The sequence below is a fragment of the Anguilla anguilla genome, chromosome 19, assembly GCF_013347855.1.
Source record: "Anguilla anguilla isolate fAngAng1 chromosome 19, fAngAng1.pri, whole genome shotgun sequence".
Taxonomy (NCBI): Eukaryota; Metazoa; Chordata; class Actinopteri; order Anguilliformes; family Anguillidae; genus Anguilla; species Anguilla anguilla.
In genome coordinates, this window is record NC_049219.1 from 14,856,285 (window position 1) to 14,882,359 (window position 26,075).

Sequence of the window (26,075 nt, forward strand, 5' to 3'; positions counted from 1 at the left end):
TTGTAAATAATTGTGAAACCTACTTAAAAACGATTAATGATGTATAATTCTATCTTCATTTTAGTGGCTTCAACTAAATCATAAAAAAACGCTATGTAAAAGTTGTGTAAATCAATCTGGATAAGAGCGTCTGCTAAAAAAAATAAAATAAAAAATAAAAACACTCTCACTCCCCTTCCCTTCCACCTTCCCTTCATCCTTGATAGTGCGCTACTGTTCCAAGTAAATCAAATCCGTCAAAGCTCGAGTTAAAAGCCTTAACTTTTATTTTGAATTGTTGTGCCCTGGTGAAAACGGAACACGGAAGTAAGCCTCTAACCGGAAGTCACCGTACGTCACGCTAGTGTTTCTCAGCCTATTCTGTAACTTGACAGCACAACCGTGCACTTCTTGTTTGTTGTTAACGAACTCTAAAATGCATTTTGCATGAAATACCTCGAGTTAATACATTAGAAATTCTGGAGCCAATAAGTAGAACTCAGATCTAGAAAACGCCATTTGGAAATATCTGGAAAACACATACGTGCGCACACGTGTCTGATCATGGAGCCGACAGTCCAAGAAATAAGCAGTAATGTCACGACTCTGAAGGAAGATGAAGAGTTTGAAGGTTTTCTTCGTTTGCACTCTGCTGCTTTAAAGTCTTCAAAAATACCACCGTTATATTGGAAGAGCTTGTTTTACAAACTTGCCAATGAGGTGGGAATGATACTGATAAATTCACATTCTCTTAAATGTTTTTAACACAGTTCGGATAGCTGTACTCGTCTTGTGAGTATGTTAAAGGCTTAAAATTCTATATTTTAATAGACATTTTTCCTAAATAGCAGCCCCCCACCCCTGATTACACAAACCCCCAGAATGATATTCTGTCCTCCATCTCTCCCCCCTCCCAGGTGTTTGATGCAGGGGAAGTTTTTGGTATCATGCAGGTGGAGCAGGAGGAGGAGGAGGATGAGGAGGATGATCAGGCTGATGAAACCAAGAGAAAGCGCTTGAACCCAGGAGCCGGCATCACCAGCAAGGTCGTCGTGACGTCCGAGAGCGGGCTGCAGGCCAGCGACCCAACCAGGTGAGGGCACCATTGCGCACAATTATCATTTTGCACCATTTAGTCTACCTCAAACACTGCCACATTTTCCTGTTTTCAGGGATTTTTCTGTTCACCTGTTATATGTCACAGTGGGGACTTGCCAGCATATGTAATGCTGTTCCTGAATTTATTTGACTCAATGAGGTTCTGATTCTGCACACACATGCTGTACACATGTAGAACTCACACACGTACACAGAAGATTGTTGCACAAGAACTGTTCAGTGTACAGTTATGGGCAGTTATCATCGCAGAAAGGCTGAGGTACTGGTAATTGTTTATACATTTTTTTTAATCCCTAACATATGGCTACGTCTGTCCCCCCTCCCTCCGCATCCCTGCCTGTCCCCTGTCCAGCGTGTTCTTGGTGGACCACGCATGGACGTACCGCGTGGAGAACGCTCGACAGCAGCTGGAGCAGATTCCGGGCCTCCTGCACCGCATGGCCAACCTCATGGGTGTTCCCTTCCACGGGGAGGCGCCGGACGAGGAGGCGGTGGAGGAGGTGCTGACTGAGATGTGGAAGTACAACCAGACCTACCAGCTTTCTCAGGGGGTGAGCACCCACTTCCCATCGCAGTGGCACTTAACTATAGAATAAGCGGCACCATGAGTAACAGTAATTACCTGTGTAATTAATTATGTGTCATCACCTATGCGATTAAGCTAGCTAACTGTTCTCTCAGTAACTGGTTTTGTGGGATATTTTGGTCATTTCTTTTATTTCTTTTAAAAAGTGGATAATTATATCCTCGTCTGGCTTTACAGCACTCCTGATTGAAGGGTTTTTATTTTATTTTTGGCTACCTCACACTAATGTCACCCGGGCTCGGGTCTTTCCCTGCAGTCTGCAGAGGAGAAGGTGCCGGTCTGGTACATCATGGACGAGTTTGGTTCCCAGGTGCAGCACTCGGACCTGCCCACCTGCTGCATGGCCCCCTTCTTCTACGCTCCACAGCAGATGGCCTACAGTGTGCTATGGCCCCTGCAGGACCTGGACGCCGGAGGTACCGGTCCATGCGGCCATCCTGAACCCGCCCCCCCCACCCCACCCCCCGGCGCGGGTTACTATGGCGCCACGTGTCAGGTCACAGGATGACTGTCAGAGAGACCTGATGTTTTATAATGCAGCGTGTGGAAGAGAGGGGCTGTGTGTTTTGATGCAGGTTATTTGTTCTACAGGTCAGTGTGCAGTGAGAGGTCCCTTCCCCACACATTCAAGGGGGGGGGCGATACCTGAGCCATGTTGGGCAAGTAGGATTCCGTTACAGTTCAGGGCGTAGCCGCTCTGAATCCGGCTCCGTCTACTGCTAATTACCCCTCTTAGCGGGTCACCCCTCTGAAAAATAACCCTGAAATCTCTGAATTGTTGATCGCTTAGTCAGACAGTAACCTGGTGCTATCAACCAGCAAGTCAAAACCTACTCTGTATCAGGTATTAAAATGAAATATAAAGAGGAAAACCCTTCTTCTCCAAGGCTGAAACCAACTGAAAACTTTTCACTTTGGCCATCATAAATACTACCTTATCAAGCAGGACTTGAGGACCCTTGCCCTGATTGGTTGAAGCTGAGTTAGTGTCGAAGGGGGGTCAGGCTCATTTATGACAAGGACTGGCTTAACTAAAAGCTGACAGATTTACTTATTAAGTAAAACAAAGATTTAGTAAATAAGTAAGTTATGTTATTGAAATCGGGGTTAAGCTCCATGATGTCATGATCAACAGACTCAAGGTTTTAGCTTTTCATCGACACGTGTCATGTATACTGGATCTTCGGGGTCCATGCAGCTCAGCAATTGAATACCAAAACAACAGAAGTGATGATTGTACGCAATAATTGTTAAGTCTAGCCAGTAGTGCAATCTCTACCTTTGGGCAAAATATTATCCATGTGACACGGCCAGTCACATCACGGTGACCTCCGGTTGAAACTGGAGCTGCCCACAGAAATGTTAATACCATACTACGAAGCCACAACAATAATTATCTACACAGACTGTTCTGACTGTTGGTTGATGATTTCAGTTGAATGTCATAGATATGGCATTCAAACATAGAATCGAAAAGGAAACCATGATCCTTACGGTATTTTGTGGCCAAGCCGAGCCCGGACTCCACCATAAATACCTTTGCGTTCTGGTGTCTCCTGAGAGATAAGCAGACTCTCCAGGAGAGACAGCTCCCTGACACCCAAGATTTGCTCAAGGGCATTCCCTTTTATGTTTGTCGATGGGAGAGAGACAAAAAGGCAGCATTGTTACATTCAGGACAACCAGAGCAGGCTACCTCAACAGCAAGGTAGTATTGTATGGATTGGGATGTCAATAGTTAATCGATTAACTGTTAACCATTAATAAGAAAGCTGATCGATTAATTTTCTTGATTTAGTGGTTAAATTTCATTAAACCATTTCAATGAGTAACCTAACGTTGGTTTGTAGGGAAGTTTACAGAAGTGTGCTCCTTATCCAACCCCCAAAATTAAAAGAGACTGTTTACTGTACTGAGTCAGCAGGGTGTGATAAAGAGTACTCAGCTGCAAAACATCCTGCTGGATCAGCCTTGTGTAAACATTAGGTTCCCCATAATGCAGTGCAATCATGTTTTGGTATTGTTGGAAAGCCGATGTCATGGGGAACATGTCATGATGTCATGGGGAACACATCATGATGTCATGGGGAACGTGTCATGATGTCATGGGGAACACATCATGATGTCATGGTGTCTCAGCTACGAAGGCTAACCCAGAGTGGTATGCTCACAGAGACTGCAGGAGCGGGATCGCTGGTGTACAGTTTCGTGATTGCATCTTTATTTGAAGACTTGAGGTTTTGCTTTGATCTCTGGAGGAAAGGTGCAGTGGTTTGGGGAGGCTCGTCAGCACGGTCTAGTGCTAATCATTTGCGTATAGCCATCTCGCTACACATACACTTCTGCACCACTGTATATTGCCATTATTGAACACACACTGCAATAAACTGCATTCACTTTGACCTGGCATTCCTCATTCACACTTACCACTGCCCTTACTGATATATACAACACCTTAATCGATAGGCCTAATCTATTGTAGATTTTAAGCTTTGTCAATTAAGATTAATCGGTTAATCATTATTAATCGATTAATGAGCGCCAACTATCAATTGAAAGAATTCCACAAAATTTGCATCCCCAGTATGGACACGTTTGCCATATTATATTGTATTACCGTAAATTATATTGTTTCTGTCTGGGAAGCCGTAATCAAATATCTAGATATCCCACAGCCAGCTAAAGACACACTGAGACTCTTATCTGTGCACACAAATCTGCGGGTGTAGTGGTGGCGCTTCATTTGGAGGGTTTTATTGCCTATTAGAGTTTTTTTATTGCCACCAGAGCACAAAGCCGTTAAGTCTCAGGAACCAACATGGCTGCCTTGTACCATGCGCTCTGCGTTCGTACCTGAAGGCGAGAAGCAGACCATCGGTACGAACGCGCGTCCCAGCTAACCACATCCCTGCGACAATTAAAAAAAAAAAAAAAAACATTCCACTCCTGCTGCAATCCGACACCATGATTATAAAAACAGATGCTTTAAACAGGGGCGGTTCCAGTCCTGGCCCTGTGCTTTTGATGGCAGGTCTGTGACACGGGGTGATTACCCTAAAAGTGACAGTTATAAATCACACTGGAGAGAGAGCTATTTAGAGAAATAATTCACCTCTTCCCTCTTTTTTTTATTTTTTTTAAACGGTCCACAGAGGAAGTGACACGGGACTATGCGTACGGTGAGAGGGACCCCTTGGTCAGGAAATGTCGACTGTTACCTTGGAAACCGGCTGACATGCATGAAATGTCCTCTTTCACACCCGAGCCCTCTGATCAGTACTATGAGGTATGGAGGAACCGCACAGACACAAACGTGCATCAAGCTGTGGAACATAACGGGAAAGCGTCACTGTCATATTTTTATTGTGTCTCATTTCAATGGATTTAATATTTCTTTTACTATGCACCGAGAGTATATTGTTTGAGATCATCCATATCTCTGTGCCAGTTTTGTTTTTGTGAAAGGCAGACTCGTTATTCTAGCATGTATCCTTTTTTTAAGTAGATGTTCTTTTTTAAAAAAAATCTTTTTTTTCTTTCTTGGCATTGACTATACTGCTTCTAGATTAGCACACAAACCTTGTGCAGTATCCTTGCAGGAAGCCCCCCCTTACTTCCTGCTGAAATTCTTTCCTGAGGTCAGGAAAACAGATCAGATAAAGCCAATACATTAAGTCAACATCGTTGGCGGGGGGGCGGGGGGGGGGGGGGGTAGCCCCTCCCACACACAGTGCCTTGAAAACAACCACCTGGTGCTGCGAGGCGTGAGAAAGGCCTTTTGTTGTACTCCTTTGAGGTAGTCGCTGTGATTCTGTGACTCCGCTCTGTCCTAAAACTTTATCTTATTTCGCATGAAATATTATCAGTTCTTCACTCGACCTGGCCTTGATTTTTGGCTGCCCTGTCAAAGCCTGTATCTTCTTTTGAGTGTAAAGTATGCATATTAATAAGCACTATATGGATCTATTGTGTATTCCAGATGAAAAATAACTTTACATGAACTACATTACTGATACTGAGGCTTCATTTGATTAAGATAATTAATGTAAAACATTATGACTTTTAGAGTAATGTGTTGTAGAAATGTGAAATTGACATGAAGAACAAAACTTTGCCAATGCTCCATAACTACAGTCTACTTGTGTGAAATCAGCATTTAGTGCTCTCTCTCTCTCTCTCTCTCTCTCTCTCTCTCTCCCCCCCCCCCCCCATTCCTCTCCTGCCCATCTATCTTCTTATCAGACCATTTCACAAGAAAACAAAGAAATTCTTCCCAGTGAAATCCAGCCCCAGGTGTATCCTAAAGATAAGGTGTTCAAGTGAGTCACATCTGCACCTGTCCTGATGCTTAGTCAGTCTGTCTGTCTGTCTGTCTGTCTGTAGCCTTTTTTTCCAAATATGCTTCAATAGAATGACATAAATAGTGACATTGCTGCAAAAAATGTTTAACAATTAAAGCATGCTCGCAAAGTTGGGGTAAATGGGGTATTTTTTTGTTGACACGCTGGTAAAACACGCTCATTTTGCCAAAGCTCCCTCTCTCTCTCTCGCTCCCTCCCTCCCTCCCTCCCCCTCTCTTTCTTCCTCTCTCCCCTTCCCTCCCTCTCAGGGTGTACACTGAGATGCAGCAGGTGTTGAGTCACCTGAAACACCCTAGCTTTGAGTTCACAGACAGCGAGGAGGAGGCTGACATCCTCTGGCTTTACTCTCATATCCGAGACTACAGGTCAGCTCGCTCTCTCTCTTTCTCTCTCCCTCCCTCTCTCTCTCTCTCTCTCTCTCTCTCTCTCTCTCAGCCCACATGCTGCATTCATTTTTAGTGGACTGAAAGGTTGCATCCGCCACCGGCAGGCGAGAGCAATGATTCAAACTGCACTCCAGAAGGAGCTAAGAAAGTAAAATGCAATCGATTGATTGGTTTATCGATTGATTGGCCGGCTGGCCTGCCTGTAGGAAGCTGAGTGAGGAACGTCCCCATGTCCTGCTGAACCAGTTCCCCTGTGAGACGGTTGTCACGGTGAAGGACTGCCTGGCCTCTGTGGCCCGGAGGACGGGCGGAGGCCACGCCGCAGACTGGCTGCCCAGGACCTTCAACCTGCAGACGGAGCTTCCCCAGGTCATCAGCCACTACCAGCAAAACCAAGAGAGGTCAATCAAAGTCTGTGCATTACCCGTAAAACCAGAAGTGGTGAATGACGGTCTAGGAATGACAATGTGATCTATCATATTAATGGAAGATCTAGAAAATCATTGTTTTTATCTCATCCAAGCCAAATACTATAATAAAAGGTAGCATGAAGGTAGCATATACACTTGTGTAGCATCATGTGACCTGTGTCTGCGTTTTCTATTGGATCCCCAGAGGAAGTGATAATCACTGGATCTGTAAGCCATGGAACTTGGCCCGCGGGCTGGACACCCACATCACCGACAACCTCAACTACATCATCAGACAGAGAGAGAGCACCCCAAAGGTAACCTCTCACCCCACTCTGGGGCGGACAACAATCCCCTGCCCAAATATGAAACGTGACCCTGCGCTGCATGTAAATAGCAGGATTGTGAGTCCTGGCCGTTGGACAGAGGACTACTGTGAAGGCTTTGCACCTTTGCACATTCCACTCTGTATATTGGACGGGGGGTGGGGGGTGGGGGGTGAGGCTGTAATCTTTCATCTCTCTTTCCTTTCCTCCTGACTTCCCTCTCATTTCCTCCCCCCCCCCACAGGTAGTGTGTAAGTATCTGGAGGACCCAGTTCTGTTTCAGAGGGACGAGCTTGGCCTGGTCAAGTTTGACATTCGCTACATGGTGCTCCTGCGCTCCGTCAGACCGCTCCAACTCTACGCCTACAATGTGTTCTGGCTTCGCTTTGCCAACAGGTAATTAATTAATTAATTAATAATAATAATAATAATAATAATAATAATAATAATTATTATTATTATTATTATAATTTATAGAGTGTATTTCACACAAAGTGTAAGAAGAAAAAGCACAAAACAGGTTTTACCCACTGTGCTACACTGCCGCCCCTAAACCCTAAACTGTCTCTCCCCCGATGTCATGGCTGTCACCCAGCACGGTCACACCTGCTCTGTTCCCTCAGCACGGGACCGGGGCTGTTTTTAATCTGTTCCGGCTGGGAGCCGCTTCTGCACCACTTTCCCAGGGTCTTCTTCAAGGCCGAATCGCTGCTCGTCACCTAGAGTGCAGACAAGCTTATATGGGTTCATATATACAGTTTGCTACTAACACTCAGGGCTTTCTTACATTATTACAAAAATTCTGGGGTTTTTTTTTTTTTCCATTTATTTATTTTCAACTGAAAAAGAAATTTTGCTTTCGTTACATGAAATCACCGTCTACTAGCCGGCAACAAGGATACTGATATTGTTGGGTGCTTTTCAGCGCTGGCTCAAACACAAGAGTCTGCAGCAGAAGATTTATTTTCAGCTGCAGACAGGAAGTGTGGCTCGCCCAGAAGTGCAGGCACATTCTCAAAGAGTGCTTTAGTATGAGCTCCTCAGCAAACTGCCTCACTGTCGTCCGGAGATCCCTGGAAACAGTACCAGTACCCATGACAACCCACCTGGTGCGGCAGATAAGGCACTAATTGGGCAGTTGCTCTTGAACATGTTGTGAGTCTCTGCAATGGACTACAGGAGCTTGCAGCAGGGGAAACGCCGCACGCGCGCTCTTAAGATGAAGTGTCACGGACTGGACTGTTGTTCTGCTCGACTGACAGTGGGGAGTACCGCGCCTGCGCGGCTTGCGTTACGTTTTCAGGCGTTCGGCCGAGCTGCACTGCGTCGGCGCGCGGTTTGCGGGGGCTGTACGTTAGCTTTTTTAAAAAAGACCAGCGTTTCAACGGCCTCCTGTCCTCTCCTGCAGGCCTTTCTCTCTGGACCACTTTGATGACTACCAGAAGCACTTCACGGTCATGAACTACGCAGAGGGAGTCCAGCTCAAACAGGTGGGAGAGGCCACAACTTAAACCAACCAGCAGACAGCAGGAGGTGGATTTGATTTACCTGGGCCTTCAAAAATCCCACTACCGAGTGTTCATCGGTTTCAGATTTCTGTTAACTTTTAAACAAATGACCAGAGGGATTCACTCGACTTTAAGCGCCCACAGGTCTGGTAATTTCCAAAAAATGGTAAAAAGTCAAAACCCGAAGTGGTGAGTTAGGTTAAATAATCCTGTTTTTTTGCCTTTTGAAATCTCTCCCACCATTTTGCCTTCCCTACCATATGAGCAACAGACAACAACCAAGTGGAATGCATTTCAGTACCATTTGGTCCATTTAAAAAAGGAAAATAAAAAGCAATAAAAAGGGCAGTTGGCACCTCCCCTGCCCTCCAGGGACATGGTGATTATATGAGCAGTTAACAAACTAAGGTAATGCTAGCTTGAGGGTAGATTCCACTACACTCAGTTTTATCCTAAAATGCATTCCTGAAGAGAATTACTTTTGCAGCATTTGGAAGTGTTTTTACTTGATCCAAATTCTGTTTGACCAAAAACAGAAGTGAAAATATGAGTGTATGATTTTGCTGATTGTATATCTTGGTGAATCATCTTTTGATGAATGAAAGCGTATGTGATGTGTGTGAATGAGTGTGTTCTTAGAAATAAGTGAAACCTCTGTGGTTTATCCACATGTGCAAACCACAATGAGCCTTTTTGAACTGTCTGTGACAGTTTTCTACTATCTGAGCTCAGGGGGATTTTTTTCCCCCTATATGCAGAGGTACTATAAAGAGCTTCTCCGTTTGCCCCTCCCCCCAGGTTTCTCTATCTGGACTCCTGAGAATGAGTGAGAGAAAAATAAAGACACACACACACACTCACTCTTACATATATCTCCTGTCACACAAAACAACTCATTGTTGCCGTTGCGATGATCTGTGCCTGGAGAGCCAGAGGCCCCAGCGGCAGACCTGAGGATTTAATGCAGGGCACACTAGTCATGATGAAGATAGCCTGCCATCCTTCAGAACCATAGACATCAGGAGCATAATGAAGATAGCCTGCCATCCTTCAGAACCATAGACATCAGGAGCATAATGGAGATAGCCTGCCATCCTTCAGAACCATAGACATCAAGAGCATAATGGAGATAGCCTGCCATCCTTCAGAACCATAGACATCAGGAGCATAATGGAGATAGCCTGCCATCCTTCAGAACCATAGACATCAGGAGCATAATGGAGATAGCCTGCCATCCTTCAGAACCATAGACATCCTCACATTTATGTTTGTCTGTGTGCCTGTGTTTGTGTGCATGTGTGCTGGATAAGGGCCCAGTCTAAACGGAGTGATGTGGTCTGCTTTGTTTACCCCCCCCAGATTCACTATGACGAGTTCATCCCCATGTTTGAGAAACAGCATCCCCAGTGCCCCTGGGAGGAGGTCCAGGTAAAGCACACTGACAGAGCACAGTCCTTCCTGCTACTCTGCAAACCCGAAGCCCACAGATTTTTACATGTTCAGTTTATGCTTGTGCTTAGTATTTGGAGAACACTTCCTGGCTGTTGATTCTGTATATACAGACAAGTAAATTCAGATCTTCCTCAATAACCACAAACATGACATAACTGACAAAGGACTTAATGAAGCTTCCGTGCATGCGTGTGTGTGTTTACATGCGTGTGTGTGTGTGTTTACATGCGTGTGCGTGTGTTTACATGCGTGTGCGTGTGGTCGTGCTTTTACAGGCAGAGGTGTTCAGATCATTCGCGGAGTTGTTCCAGGCGGCCTCGTCCCGCCCCGCTCCCTACGGCATCTGTGCGTACCCCTCTTCCAGGGCCATATACGCCATTGACCTCATGCTGAAGTGGGACACCAGCAACCAAGGTTAGGAATAAAACCGTAAATACACCTCTGGGTCTCTGACAGGGTCCCAACGGGGGATCACGGGTAAAAAATATATATAAAAAACCGAAACTGAAATATACCACTTGCACTTTTGATGAAATATGCAAAACACACTGGCCTCCGTGGACCAGGCTTTGTTGAGCTTGTGATGTTATCTTGTCCTACAGGTGAAAGAGTCATGAAGCCTCAGATCCTGGAGGTCAATTTTAGCCCAGACTGTGCTCGGGCCTGCCAGTACCACCCCCAATTTTACGACCACATGTTCCAGACTTTATTTTTGGACCAGACAGAGGGCTGCCCCGTCACCCGCATAGTATAGACGTAGTCTAAATTAAAACTGTCCTGCTACTGTACAAATGCAAGAAAATAAAATACTTTTTTTTGGATTTCTGTTTCACAGTCAAGATGTTGATTGAGTCTGAAAGCAAGTTAGACTGTCAGAATCTTGCACCATCCATCTTGCTTGCTTGCTTGTGACAGCAGTGACTTGCAACCAGGACAGTGGGACTTGGGTGATATGAGAGTGGGTAATACTGTGTCCAGCAATATTATCACACACACACACACACATACAAAACTGGAGCCAGAACTCCAGGAGCAGATAGGGCTGCCCTGGTTTATTACTGAAATACAAAAAACTTAAAATCATGGTTTTGCACTCAGATCTTCCAGTGCCAACTCTGAATTGTGTAATTTTACTCGGTAGCACTTTGAGATTTATTTCTAATGAAAAGTGCATTACAAATTAAATTTATTATTATTATTATTATTATTAATCCACAGCGGATGGGATTGATGTGTAGTGAGGTTTGGTCAGGCTTATTCAGCACAAATTGAGTTTACAACCAGTTAGAATTCTGTTCATCTGTAGAGCACAATTTAGTGAAATAATGTACACATTACAAAAATGATATATATGTTATTGACTATGATAACGAATATATGAATAGTCTAACTGAAAACAATTTTCATAATATGAGGAATAGTATTATATGACTCCTAATCAAAGAAATGATCATTCTGAAATTGCTAAATTTACAAATAAAGAGCACTACGATTTAACAAAGGTTAATTTGCGTTGTGTGTTAGTGGCATGCTACGCGGCATCAGTCTCATAAAATAAAGTTTTACCAGCAGAAAAATGATCTCCACTCGGGCCCGTGCCACATGGGGCACAGCGGAGGAAAAGTCTGAAGATACCTGTACTGATACCCGGTAGAAGGTTTTGGGCACCCAAACATTTGAGCTGTCAATCTGCTACTCTGTCGATCTGCTGATGGATAAACCATTTACTACCGCTTCCATGTTCAAACGTACTAAATCGGGTTCCCCAATCTCCCTCTCAAATTAGGAGGGGGTGTTCCTACCCAAAGTGGTGCATAACTGAGCAAACAGTTAAGTGATTCCATTGTTGGGGACAGGCGCTTTTGTGCTGCAGAAAGGCCTCCCATCACCTTGTAAATTGGCGCCAGACTGAGGAATTTCCTCACAAACGGCCAGCAATTGCCAGGGCACTGGACTACGGCTGTGCGTGAAGGTGTCGAAGCGTTAAAGACTCATCACGCATTAAAACACTTTGCCGTAAACTTTTACTTCCTTTCGCGGTCGAACTTGGCAGCGAGGAATCTGATCGCTGAAACTTTGACCTCCTCGCCCTCATCTTCAGTTCTGCTTTAAGTTCCCTCAAAGGGCCCGACCCACGTCCCACCTGATCCGGGCCAAGACGTGTGATGGGTTTGGAGTTGTTCTCCTCTGGAAGTAGTCAGGCCCGTGTGTATTCATCTCTGACTTTGTGTAATGGGTGAGGCGTGGTTATTGGTAAATGGTAAATGGACTGCATCTATATAGCGCTTTTATCCAAAGCGCTTTAAAATCGATGCCTTAGGTTCACCAGAGCAATTAAGGGTTAGGTGTCTTGCTCAGGGTCACGTCGACACGCCCAGGGCAGGGGATCAATCCGGCAACACTCCGACTGCCACACAACCCCCTGGGTTTTATTATTTATTTATTTATTGGGGCCTGGGTTGTAAATCATATGGTCCAGAGGTCAGGCGCAGGGAGGGGACAGACCTCTGCCCTCTCTGAGTGAAGATCGAGGCGCCAGGCAACATTAAGGGCAACATTAAAATTACAGGAGGCTATAACTCTGTAACTTGTATGCTTAAATGGAAAATTACAGAATAAAGACTAATATTTGTTTAAGGGAAAATCATTGTGGTGCCAAGAAGAACAGATGGCTGGTATTTTAAGAAATGTGACAATCGAGGTTCAATTCTGCAGAGTTGATCCGGCTTTGTGCACCTGTGCAAATAAAGTCTAACTTTTCTGAAGAGCTTGTTGCTGTGGTGACTTTTCCCTCCTGAAGTTGTTTTCTACAAATTAGAGATTGGACTTTGAATTCTGTCCATTCCTAGACACAACACCACACGCTGTTATTTTTTAAATGTCTTTTTCTTTTATAAAGTCTGCCTTCTCTCAACCGGGTGTGGACTTCAGTTTATGTCGAGAATTGGAAACATAAATCCCCCCCCCCCCCCCAAAGCAAAACGAAAGCAATACCACAGTAGGTGGGATTTGTCGCGCGCGAAAAGGGGAGTGGGAAGAGGAGGGGGAGGGTTTATGACCTGCACGGAGTCTGCAGCACAGCCTATGGTCTGCAGTAAGGAGAAGCAACGGAGTTTGGAGTGCGCGTGCAGGAAGAAGTTCGTGCTTGTTTGATTTCAAACGGAATTGCACATTTTTGTGGCTTTTTTGGGGGGGTGCTTGCATCTCCCTCTTGTCATTTGTGAGTATTAACGCGATTTCATTTATTTATTGTGAAGCATATCGTGGCAGATAACTTTCGCTGTCTGTTGTTTCACTTGCAATCCAGACGGACTTCTTACTCTAGCTACGGAATGTTGAAACGTACTGATTTCTTCTTGCCGGTATAGGCATGCTAATTTGCACGGTAAAAAAACAGTCTTATTGCATAATAATTGTGTGCATTCGTTTTCATGTGTAATTTGGTAATTTCGCTAAATGCTACGTGTTATACTTCGTTCTCAGTCGGTTTAACTAGTTAGCCGAATAAAATAGGCGCACACACGTTATACACACACCGTTATTGGTGGAGGTCGTTTTAAGGTTCAGTGTGGCCCATTTCCTGAAGGCCATTAATGGTGATCAGTTCAAAAACTAAAAGACATGTTCTTTGATTAACTCTGGTGTTTACTTGACTACAAACATGTAGACTTGCATAATTGCTAAACTTCCCAAAAATTCAGCAAGTTTGGTTAAAAAATTTAAAAAACTCGCCAGAACCCAGGAACACTATCTTTCAGGCCTAGTTTAATCTGCTAGGTTACTTTTATAGCTAGCCATCTGAAATGGGTAACTAGCTTGCTTGATCACGTACAGCTGAATGCACTGGGCAAGACGAGCATTCCTTTAATTAGGCTATATTCGTACCCAGCCATTGCTTAATTGGCTGATCAGAACAGTTTGTTCTGATTTACTCAGCACTAGGCTGATATTTATTTGCCAATGGTTTGCCTGGGAAGAGTAGTCATTAACTCTAATGGGCCGGTTTCACAGACAAAGATTAAATTTAGTCCTGGACAAAATTTGAGTTTTGTATGGAGAATCTCCATGTTAGGCCTAATCTGTGTCTGTGAAACTGGTCCTAAATTCCTTGTGGAATTTGGCTTACTTAGATATCATCTTGTTTTTCAATATTCCAACTTCTGTAACACTGCTGCACTCAGTTTATCACTCGAGGAGAACTGGAAGCATAAGTGGTGATAAAAATTAAGCAAATGCGCTTAACTTAAATTTGAATACTGGGACCCTAACTGTTTTTTTTTTTTTTTTTGGAATTCCCACAGTTAATGTGCCAATTTTAAGTTCTCAGGGCTCACTTTGAATGGTGAAGTTGTGTTCAAACAAAACCTTAAATGCTCTCTCAGCTGATATTTTGGGGTGTCCTGTGTGCCACATTCTCAAACAGTAAAACCCAGCATAAAATAAAAATAATTACATAAATGCACTTGCATGTACGTGCCATTTGACTTGAAATTGTACATTCTCCATGCTAGATTATCGATATCAATATTGTTTAAAGTTGACCGATTTCCTCCAAAATTTGTTTGACCCTGTGCAAAATGTCGATGTGAGGAGTATGCTCTATTTAGCCTAATCTGCGAAAGAGGGTAACTCTGGCACTATTTTGTATTAGCCTCCATTATGCTGGTTTGAAAGAGGTGACAGACATGTATAGTCAAACCCTCAGCAACTAAGATTAGCCAATGTAACCTGAAGATTTAGCTGAATTCGTATGCAGAAAAACTATAACTGTAATAATCTAGCTAACTGACATGTATGAATCAATTAGTATCGAGATGAATGAATTTATATGGCAATTTTATTTAGGCACCAAAGTTTACAAAGACACTTAGCTGTTAACTTTGACAGCTATACTGTTTATTTCACTGTTTTCGAGTGTCGGTGGGGGAATCTATCAAATCTCATGGTCACAGCTAATCGTGTGGTTATTAATTGTTTCATATTGTTGTAAATCACGAGAAATCATATTGCATCATGTTGTTGTTCAGATTATCACTGTCGCATCCTATTGTAATCAAGCTGCATAGTTATACTCCTGTAACCAACACGGGTGCAAGTAAAGTTTATCTATGTTAAAATTAAGAGTGGCATGGGAGGCCACTATTAAAAGTATTAAGTCATTTATTGTGCCAAAACAAAAATGTTACACAGGTCTGAGGATTGAGAATTGTGTACATCATCCCAAGTGTGTACCTGCAGTTTCAGCTGTGTGTACAGATTGTGTGTTCATCCATGTGGTAACCTAGGGGTAACATTTGTAATCGAATTCTATCCATTTCTCTTTCAGACATTGGACACTGAGGAACATTGAAGTGTAAATGACACATCCACAATGGATACCATCTCCTGGTCTGAGGGTACACCGAGCCAAGCTTTTGGGTTGCAGGCCTCAAACTCCACCATGCAAAATGACACGAGATACCAGTGTTTTATGCCTGGGGAACAGATTAATGGAAACCAAAACATGTATGGTAGTCATACCCAACTGACGCAGCACGCAGACTACCATAGTGCACATTATACCTCACACAGTGGACAAACTGCCAATGGGAATTATTGGAATGACAAAGCTACGGACTTAAACTCTGTTCGAAACCGCGATGGCTTTGCTGCACATAGGAGTGGCAGCGGATTTTCTGAACCAGTACCTCAGCTGCCGTTGAGAAACCAGACTTTGATGAATGGAAATGGCAGTTGCATTGCCCAATCGAGACCATACCTACCGCAGTCCCACTATGCTCCACATCAAAACCCTTTGAAAACCGATGTTCCTCAGACTGTGATGGCGAATAGAACAAACACACACCTGGCACCTTCAGCCATAGGGGGTATTCCACATACCCAGGAGACGTTGCAGTTCTCGAGAGTTGGTAGTGGGGCCCCGCCCTCTGGCACACAGGCTCATGGAGACGACTTGACGGCCATCGAACATATAAACAGAATTACAAACTTTTTGATGGGGGAGAGTGTTAACCCCTCTGCAAATGTTTACAGTTCACTGGAAGGGAACCCAAACCATCATTACTTGCAGGCAACGGTGGGCATGGGACAGGGTGTGATGAGTAGGGCTGATGGCACAGTGAAAAAGAGCAACAGAAAAAGCATGAAAGGCTCCAATGGCGCAGTAGCCCCTCCCACCGGAGAGATTACAAGCTTGGAGAATGTTCTGGTGGACAGGGGGAAAGGCATAAGGGAGAACCTTCCTTCTGCTATTTTTTCTTCTGTGGGTCAACATGCCAATCCCAGTTATTTACAAGGACTGTTAAGCAGGAGTCGGGGGTCTGTCGCCAGGACCCCAGCTGGTACTGCATGTCCTCCCTCTGGCCAGAGCAGCTGTTGGTCTGCAGGCCCAGGTGTAAATGCTGTTAAAGGAACAGGCAGTGGGAGTGGCACAGGTTCCAAGGAAAGGACAAATAACATTCAGCCCAGGAGCTGTGCTGCTGGCAACTATTTTAGCAAAGTTAACCCGTCTTATTACAGTGTCAACAGGGACAAAAGCGTCAGCCAGGTTGGTGCACTTGGAAGTGGGTCTGGAAATTCCTTGCCTGTGCAAAATGCGATGGAACGGCAACCTTCCTCCCACTTTCCAAGCAGTACTGCTGCTGGTAACTTTTCTGCACATTCCCGATGTACGGAAGGACAGAGCCGCCACTTCCCTCCAACCGATCACCAACTGCCTGGGGCACAGAACCCAATGAGGGTACAGGAGGCGCAAAGTCGTACTCAAAGTTATAATGGAAAAGAGCAGCAATTCTTCATTCCCAAGACCTTAAACGGAGGTGTGGCTGCCGCAACACGGCACGTTGGACCCGCTCAAATTGCGAAACCTGCTCCAAACCAAATTCCTCAGTCAAATTTTGAAAGTCAAAATGGACACCCTCATGCTTTGGGCAGTGGTTACAGATTCACTTCAGCTTTACCAGATGAAGCTACGCAGCCGCACAGACTGATGCCGGACAATCAGCCTTCTGGTAACCCCCCACCGTATCCCAAAACACAAAGGTATTTTGTCACTGTAACACAGGACAGGCCAGGGACAGGATTCACAGCCAAAAATGTGATCTTCATGACTGATAACCACGCGTGTGCCTTGAGCGAACGGCTGCAATTGACTTCCAAAGAAGGACCCGCAAAATTGGACTCTGGAGTTGCATATGGAGAGCTCTCTGGCAGCAGCGATCCAAAGAATTGTGAAACCCAGCTTTTGACCGCTATCACGAGAGCAGAGTCTGTTTTCAGCATGCCCAAACCAACAAATCAGCAGAAGGGTACCGGGTCGTCGGGCCAAAGAGCGGTGGCAGTTGTTCCGCCGATATCTCAGCAGTCCTCAAACTCTGCAGATGTGGGGAGTGGCATCATCAATACCAATGAAGGACTGCCATTTAAAATAAAGAATGTGTGGTCCCTTGCTGAAGAAGAATATGCAACCCAACAAAAAATTGATAGTGCTGTTTCTGTGACTGTGTCGCACGGCACAGGATCAGATGAGAATTTAAAACAGAATATCTTTACATCTGTCCCTGCAACACACGTTGATTCATCATCACCTTCAGAACAGGCTTCATCCCCTCTTCAACAGACTGCACAAGCCCCAGATTTAGTTAGCCCATCGATATACACTACAGACGCTTTGGCTGTTGCAGAAAAGGACATCGAAAAATCAAACCCACCTGACCTTCAACCTAAAACACCTGAAGTTGCTCACCAGACTGAAAAAATAAGTAGTTTTAATGTTAATAATTCTGAAACCCTGCCTAGTTTGAGTGTTATTGAAAGTGGTGATCAAAATGGAGAATCAAAGGAAAATACTTTTGATTTATCTTCAGTGCCTGTGTTTAAGTGGACAATTTCTAAACTGTATAAGCTGATGTCATTACTTGAATGGAGGCAAGGGCCCCTTCAGGTGGAGATGGACCTTGAAAAGCTCCATGGTATTTATGGGAGTTGTAGTTACCCAGACGTTTCTGATGTTTTTAGTTCAGATCTCTATATGTCAATAATGAATGAGGCTTCTAGTATATCCCCCGAATATAAACATGCTGTCATTTTTTCACAAGTTAAGAAATCGTACCATAAGGCAGTGAGAGAGAACTGCCATATAGTAACACATGATGCCACTTTCTCTGAGGATGTAGTCTACAAGTCTTCATGGTTGAACCTCAACGAGCAGCTTGATGACATAGATAAAGAACATGGACTCCCATTACACCTGAGGTTAAGACGGCACACACTTGAGGAAAAGTGTGAGGACAAGGAAGTGAATGAATCTGACAGTGGCAACCTACCACCAGTACTGACCAAGGCAGAGTTGCCAGCATCCTCCGAACATGTCAGTCACTCCAAAGATCCACTTTCCACTATCAAGATCAATGTGCTTCCATCTGAAGTGGAAGTGAATGAAACTGAAAATGGCAACCTGCCTGAAGCTCCTATCGCACAAGAGGCTGAGGAAAGGCTTGTGTCACAACCGCCAACACAAACCGAGTTGCCGGCACCTGAAGAAGAAGGCAGTGTCAGTGACTTCACAGATCCACTGTCCTGCATAGAGATCAACGTGCTTTCAGGTGAGGAAGCAAGAAGGTTTTTCAACGAAATCACAGAGGAGGCAGAGGACCTGCAGAGTGAGCTCCCAAAACCAGACTCAAAGGAAAAGGAGACCCAAATGGACGCTGAGTCGCCTGAACGGCCAGTAAAAGAGGGGGAAAAGAGCCAGATGGAAGTCTACTGCTGTCTTGCGCGCTGGCTCTGTGTGATGACGGGCTATGGAAACAAATCTGTCTGCTCATGCCAGAGGGAGGACGAATCCAATCAGGAGAAAAGGGAGTCGGGTGCAAGTAAAAACAACAACGGTGTGGTGCCAGCTCCAAGCCCACCGGGAAGAGGCCCTGTGGGGACTGCCCAATCGGAGCACAGCACTGGAACTGCCGACTCGTGCGGGGAAAAGAATGCGAAGGGTGCACCTGATAAATGTGCAGTGCCTGAGCACAAATCAGTGGTGAGCCCAGGGCGAGAGGACTCCCTGTGTAGAGCCACAGGGGGAAACGGAGGGCCTCCTTCAGTGCAAAAAGTGGAGATGAGAAGGAAGACCCCTTCTGACCAATCAGGAGTAGAAAACCAGGCTCATCCTGAAACCGCTCCCACCAGCGCTCTCAGCGGTTCAAATGTCACGGAAGTGAAAATCCAGGCCCTCCATTCATCTTACAACAAAGCCCTCAAAGCTTCTTCAGTGGTGGCACCATTGTGGACTCCACCACCACCACAGGCAAAAGTGGATGGACATGCTATTAGCTCTAGGTCCAGAGGAACCAGAAAAGCTTCATTAGGGTGTAATGAAGTGGGGGCTAAATGTGGAACATTCGGCCAACAGGTTGGATCCCCAGATGCAAAAGGCCTCAACAGGAGAGTGCATGTTCACAAACGTCAAACGTCCAGTGAGAACCACAACCGCAAGGATGACAACGTGGCTAAGAGGGAAAGCAAACGCAGAAAACGGAAATGGGAAATCTCAAATCCCAGATCTTCTGCCCTTGATCGCTCGGCCAGTAACCTTGAGGAAAGGAACAAGAAAAAGAAAAAAAGAAAAACGTCTCACCCTCAAGCTATCCCTGAGATTAAAACGACTGTGGTGGAACATAAAAGCAGGACATCTCGGCAGGAAAAACGCAAAGGAGATCTCCATTCAGAATCCCTCGGACCAACGGTTCCTAAAAGAGCTAAGAGCGAACGCCCAAGAAATGGTCCAGCAAACAGTAGTGAAAAGGGAAAAATGCCAAGAAACGCAAATGTGCTTCTGGTATTAAGTAAACGGCAGGAGAAAGCTAGTAGTGTAAGTCTTGCATTGTATGGATCCTCTCCCCAGAAAAGAACTGGGACGCTGCATTCGCAGGGACGGGTGGACAGCAAGCCAGTTAAAATAAAATCAAGCGCTGGGACAACACCACGCCCGCCAGCAACCGTTAGCTTTGGTGTTCCTTCCGAGAAGACCGATCCATTTCAACACTGTCCTCCTGTCAAAAGTCTTGCAAAGCAGCAAGTCTTTGCCAAGTGGAAGAGCAGCTTGGTGCCAGCAAAAGATGGCCGCCAGACAAAGCCTCACAGTTCTAAGAATGGCAAAAACGGAGCGAAAATTCCACGCGTTACTCCGACCACGCATCCGAATAATCCAAAGCCTCCCACAAGCCAGACCAGTGCTCCTTTATTATCTCAACCATTGGTTACACCAATTAAACTCAAAGCAGTGACTGTTTGCCCAAAAAAGAGCAAGAACAGAAAGAGCTCCACATTTAAATCCACAGAGAATGAACTCTACTCAAAGCCCGTTGACCACACTGCATCTAAAATCACCTCTACTACCAAAAGAAGAGTTACCACAGAAGGAAGGCAATGTAATTCGACCGCACGGCCACTGTTCCCACTGAAAGTTAGGCTGGAGAGGATTAAGCCCAAGAAAGTAGAACGGAGACGGTCCACTGTACCCGATACCCAAATGAAGAGTAAATTTGAACTTGGGAACCCTGCCCTGATTGCACTGCAACAAGACGGCATGTTAGAATTCAAGCTGCTTCCCGAGTCCTTCAACTTCAAAGACGGTCAAGATCACAGGGAGCCTGTGAAACCGAAAGAAGTGAAGAGTAAGCTCACCGACATCGTTGCCTTGACACCTTGCATTCTTTTCTTAAATATACAACATTCAATTTCTGTGACGTGTTCTTCTAACAGTACAACTTTTCCTCCAGGGACAGCGAGTGCTAAAATTGGCCGTCAGCAATCAGAAAGCCTGAAGATGAGCACATGGAAACGCCAAGGTAATAGCAAGCATTATAACTGGCTGTTGGGGGGGACAAACTGACCTGTGAACTTCGCTTAAAAGAATTTCAATTTTCAAGTGTTTGGTAGCTAGCTTGCAGGCTGTTTTGTTTTACATGTCCAGATTTGGCTTTTGAATGCAGATATTTTTTGTGGGCAAAGCATTTAAATGATATATTACTGCAAACAATTCCATATGAATTAAAGAATGTGTATTTCTGTTTCAATGTCTGGTCATTTGGTCTTTATATTTGTTTATTTTAGCCCTCTTATTTTTTGCAAATGAAATGTTACGAATAAAAATCCCAAAATAATTTTTAAAAAGCAGTTAAAGCATCATTTCAATACTTTTCTATGTTTTAATATTTGTGTTTTGCTTAATGCATTTTGTGTTTTACACCATTCGCAATATTTGGTTGCTTATTGTGTTATTCTGTGTTTTTGGCTTGTAATAGGCTATTTCATCGGTCATACTTTGTCAAACATTTCAGTGTGCTGTATGAGAATTACAATACAAATTAGTAACTGAAGAGAATTTTTTTGTAATCAAATGTCAAGCTTATGAAAAACACTCAGTGGATCTTTATTCTGTCCCTTATCACAGATTCCTGGTCAAAGAGTTCAAAAGACCTGACGTCTACTGAAGTAAGGTCTCCTGGTGCAGAAACTACACATTCGGGCACCACCTTTCAGACGTATAAGAAGATGTACATGGCAAAGGGCAAGATATAGGTTTTTTTTCCCAGAATGCACTTCATGGAAAATGAAAAAATGGAAGGTTATGAGTCCTGCATAACCTTCATGTTGTTTCCTGTGGAAACGGTCTGCTACCGTGCTTATTCCTGACCTTCTCCTCAGTTGAGAGAGGGGGGGTAATAAAAGTGTATGACTTAAATACTTTGGTTAGTATTTAATTAAATATTTTTTTTATATATCCATTTGGACACATTTTTATCATTCATAAAGGCGCATCTCTCTGTCATCCTTGGGGAAATTTGAGAGAAGAACTGCTTCATTTTTCTGACGTCTGCTTTGGGAGGCGGATTTATTTTCCTCCCATCTCTCCACTCTACTGACTGTAATCTGGAAATAATTCTGAGCACCCAGGATGTGCCGTTTCCTGACCTTCCAGACAACAAAGGACAACTGAACCTCACACAGACCGACCAGAGCAGCATCACTTTTAAAGCATTAAATTCCCTGGCATACGTGACCATGAGGACTGCTTGAGCGCATTTTCTGTTGTGAATCCCAAGTGAAGTGTTACCCAGGACTTGATGTTTACACAGCCAAAAATGTTTGCCTTAGTTGATGGTTGAAAACTGGGAGAATAAGCATGCCTTACAGCAATGGGAAAAATTGCCAAACGCATAACTGCAGAAATGGTGCTTTGAACCACTGAAAGTACACTACGTAGTTTTTTTATGCGATTCTGTGGTAAAGGAAAAAGGATAAAATGGCGGCTTTAATTTCACACCAATTTAGAGGCTTGCCGTTCCCCACGTTTAGGATGACCAGACATAACGCACGAGTGTTAAAACTGACAAGATGTAGAAACATTTGTTTTCCTCAAAATGGCAGCTTATGTTATAATACGATATATTGAATACAAAAGTGTTACATTTAGTTTTGTACTGTATTTTCTAGTTTTACACAAAAAAGCAGCTTCCCACAATCTGCTATGCAACAGTATATTTTTACCTGTACAACATTGCATCTGTTTCTTGTAACCAGATTTTTCCCCATTGATTTACCTTTCTTTTTATTTTTTATTACTTTTCAAATTGTAAGGCATTTCTCCCTGATACCATACAGTGTTTACAAATAAAAAGTGGTCTGGTACCTAGATCAAGGGTTACTGTGTCCTCTTTTATGATTTCTTATATTTTAAATAAAGGTTACTTTTATGTTTGTTCCAAATATGAAACCTAAAACTGTGCAGTATTCCAGGTAAGGCCTGTGAAAGTCAACAAATTAATTTTTTACTGAACATCCAAAGTGATTCCTTTACTTCTTTGTGAGAAAATACTTAAATTGGTGGAAGCCATTATCTTCGATAACGATAATTGAAGGAGTTATAGTAGCTACATGCATGATTTGGCTCTTGCTGTGACATTAACAGAGAGAGAGCAATGTTTTACTCTCTCTCTCTCTAGGGATGCGTACAATGAATTTGTAGTAGAACGGCTCTATGGATTCAAGCAAGAGGTGCTGCAGAGATCAGTTTGATCATGCAGATCCAGACAGGATTTGTGTAATGCCACAAGAATGACTGGTAACGACAAGACAACTTGTCTCAACTTATTTTATTCCATAAAAACATGCAAAGTGCTGTTTACTGCTGGTAGTCCTCCACCGCACCCCTAAGGGTATTGTAGATTTGCTTTTACGTGAGGGTGAGTTCAGTGACAGCAGATTTGATCAGGCCAAACTCCTTCTGATGGAGGAAGTCACTGTGCACCAGTGAGTTCTCTGGAATAACCTAGGCAGTCCTTGCTTTGGGGTGGGGGTGGGGGGGTGAGTGTGTCCTAATATTCACAGACCTGTCCCTCCAATTAGTCCTTTCCCCCCCCCCCCCCCCCCCCCAAGTCATAACATTAGTTTATTTTGACACTTACTTTCCTTGCTTAATGCACTGTGGAAAGACGATATTATCTATGAAAGTATAGATTATCGCATTATGCACACCGCTCGCAAAGAAAAATGAGGGTGTTCATACCTCTAATGGTGCAACTGCAAACCACCCCTCCAACCACTTCCCATTTTCACTTCCTGTCAGGAGATAAGCAGCGCTCTTCAGCCACTGGCAAGGCTCCATCCAGGCCACTGATTCTGTCAAAACAAAAGCGTGTTTTTCTCTCGTCAGCGCCGTGACCTTCGGCTTCCTTTCACAACGCTTTATCTGCGACAGATCTTTCATGTCATTTTCAGAGTCAAGCTTGGAACTATCATAACCCTCATTTGTTGTTTTATTCTGATTTAAATTATTTTATCTTCATTCTTGGTACATGTTTACACACACACACACACAAACACACACACTCCAAAAAAGCCTTCCTTTGTCAGGGACAAACGGCCACATATCGGGTTCAAAGCAACAGCAGCTCACCAAATGTGTCTCGGGGGACATCTGTACATTCCCTGCTGGGAACGTTAACACTTGGCAATTGTTACACCTCTGACAGGGGCAATTAAACCCTCCCTCTGCGGTTACTGTGCTGAGACCTGCTGGATACGCTGTTGTCGCGGCACGTTCACTAATCTCCCCATGCGTGTCGTGTATTAAAACCCTTTCAGTCGGAAAATGGTCGTCGGTGCATTCCTTCTCTGGGTCGCGACATGGTTCCACAAAGGGAGAAGATCGGCAATATCGGTTAACAGTCACATTCACTTAGTTTTTGAAAGAGCAAATCAGTCCCCTTGCAGGCCTTAAGACTGTAGACTTAACTTTGAAGCCTGGAAACTTGGTTTTAAATGCCAAATGCCACATATGGTAAAAAAAAATCTTGTTTAACAATAATCACAGCATAGTGATTTAAAACAATTTGCATAAAGACAAACAGTATTGGTGGGTAGAGGTCCAAAATGTATCTAAGGAGTAGGAGAGGTCCAATATGTACTGATGAATTTGAAAAAATTTCCAATTGTATTCCTGAAGTAAATGTTTATCTATGACAAACTGGTCATTGAGTATAGAGTTCTGGAGCACCTCAGTGAGTAAGTGCACGTGCATTCCCCCAATCCACTAACCATGGATACCATTGGTGCTCAAGTTCGGTGATTATTGTCTGTCTCTCACTCAATCCAGCTCGGCCATCAGTACGTTTGAGAGACAGAGATTAATCACACTCCTTGAGTGGGATTTGAACCCACACTTTCAAGCTGGGAAATACCAGCGCATTTACCCTCTGAGCCACCCCAGAACTCTGAAAGTAAGGCCTTGTGCATCATAGACAAGTCTACAATCAGAAAAGTCAAAGTGAGACACACCTGTAAGGCCTGCAGGGGGACTGAACCAAGATCTTTGTTGATCTTTTTTTCTTGGGCACCTTATGATGTGTCTCCACTAAGTGCCTATGACAAGCTTATTACCTTCTCAACAGAGAGACCAGAAATCAGTGCCCTGCTGTACTGGAGTGTTTTCCCTTTGAATGTTTCAGACAGTTGACTTCACTTCGAAGCCTGAAAAATTGGTTTTAGCTGCCAAATATCAAAGATGGTAAAAAATATATTTTTGTATAATGATAATCACAGCATAGTGATTTAAAAAAAAGTTTGCATGTATTGGAGTAGGAGTGGTCCAATATGTACTGATGAATTTGAAAAAATTTCCAATTGTATTCCTGAAGTAAATGTTTATCTATGACAAACCAGTCATTGAGTTTAGAGTTCTGAAGCATCTCAGTGAGTAAGTGCACTAGCATTCCCCCAATCCACTAACCGTGGATGCCATTGGTGCTCAAGTTGGGTGATTATTGCCTGTCTCTCACTCAATCCAGCTCGGCCATCAGTACATTTGAGAGACAGAGATTAATCACAGTCCTTGAGCGGGATTTGAACCCACACTTTCAGGCTGGGAAATACCAGCGCATTTACCCTCTGAGCCACCCCAGAACTCTGAATGCAAAGCCTCGTGCATCATAGGCAAGTCTACGTGAGACAAAAGTGTTGGGCTTGGTCTAAAAGTGAGATAAGATAGGTACCTTAGCATGACCCTGTCTTGTGAAGGCACTCACTTGTCCAACATAAATGAACTCTCTCAGCCCGAGACTAATTGGGAAAAGAGAAATACAAGTGGGAAATTAATTGGGAAAAGAAAGTTAAACAAAACACACGATTCCGTTAGAATTGAGCACCAAACAGTCAAGCTAACAGGAACAACATTTACTAGCTGACTAGCAGAATTTCCAAGGGGAAACAACAGCTTGATTTCTCTATAGCAACACAACGAGAACTCGTTAGGGAGGGATGGAGGACCAGTTCAGATCAATCATCTCATTTCATTTTCCCATGTCACTCAGCCTGCTTCAACAGTGTTTCTGTTTATTTTACACTCTTCTCTCAGCACTGCACTGTATTTTCGCATACATGTAATCTGAGTCT

General features: G+C 44.0%; 2 protein-coding genes across 2 annotated transcripts; both read left to right on the plus strand.

The window, feature by feature from the left end:
- The first annotated feature begins 307 nt into the window (after positions 1-307).
- On the plus strand, positions 308-10,948 carry ttll12 (tubulin tyrosine ligase-like family, member 12). The gene is made up of 14 exons (XM_035401933.1): positions 308-699; positions 897-1,072; positions 1,451-1,649; positions 1,941-2,100; positions 4,837-4,970; positions 5,927-6,003; positions 6,294-6,410; positions 6,638-6,832; positions 7,047-7,158; positions 7,412-7,563; positions 8,576-8,657; positions 10,035-10,103; positions 10,403-10,541; positions 10,730-10,948. Exons 1-14 carry the CDS (start codon positions 544-546, stop codon positions 10,879-10,881), a joined length of 1,920 nt encoding a protein of 639 aa, XP_035257824.1. The 5' UTR covers positions 308-543; the 3' UTR covers positions 10,882-10,948.
- A 2,272-nt stretch (positions 10,949-13,220) lies between these two features.
- Positions 13,221-22,824, plus strand: LOC118219068. Its single transcript, XM_035401919.1, has 4 exons — positions 13,221-13,347; positions 15,454-20,797; positions 20,903-20,971; positions 21,577-22,824. The coding sequence occupies exons 2-4, from the start codon at positions 15,499-15,501 to the stop codon at positions 21,702-21,704; spliced, it is 5,496 nt and encodes a 1,831-aa protein (XP_035257810.1). The 5' UTR covers positions 13,221-13,347; positions 15,454-15,498; the 3' UTR covers positions 21,705-22,824.
- Positions 22,825-26,075: the final 3,251 nt, after the last annotated feature.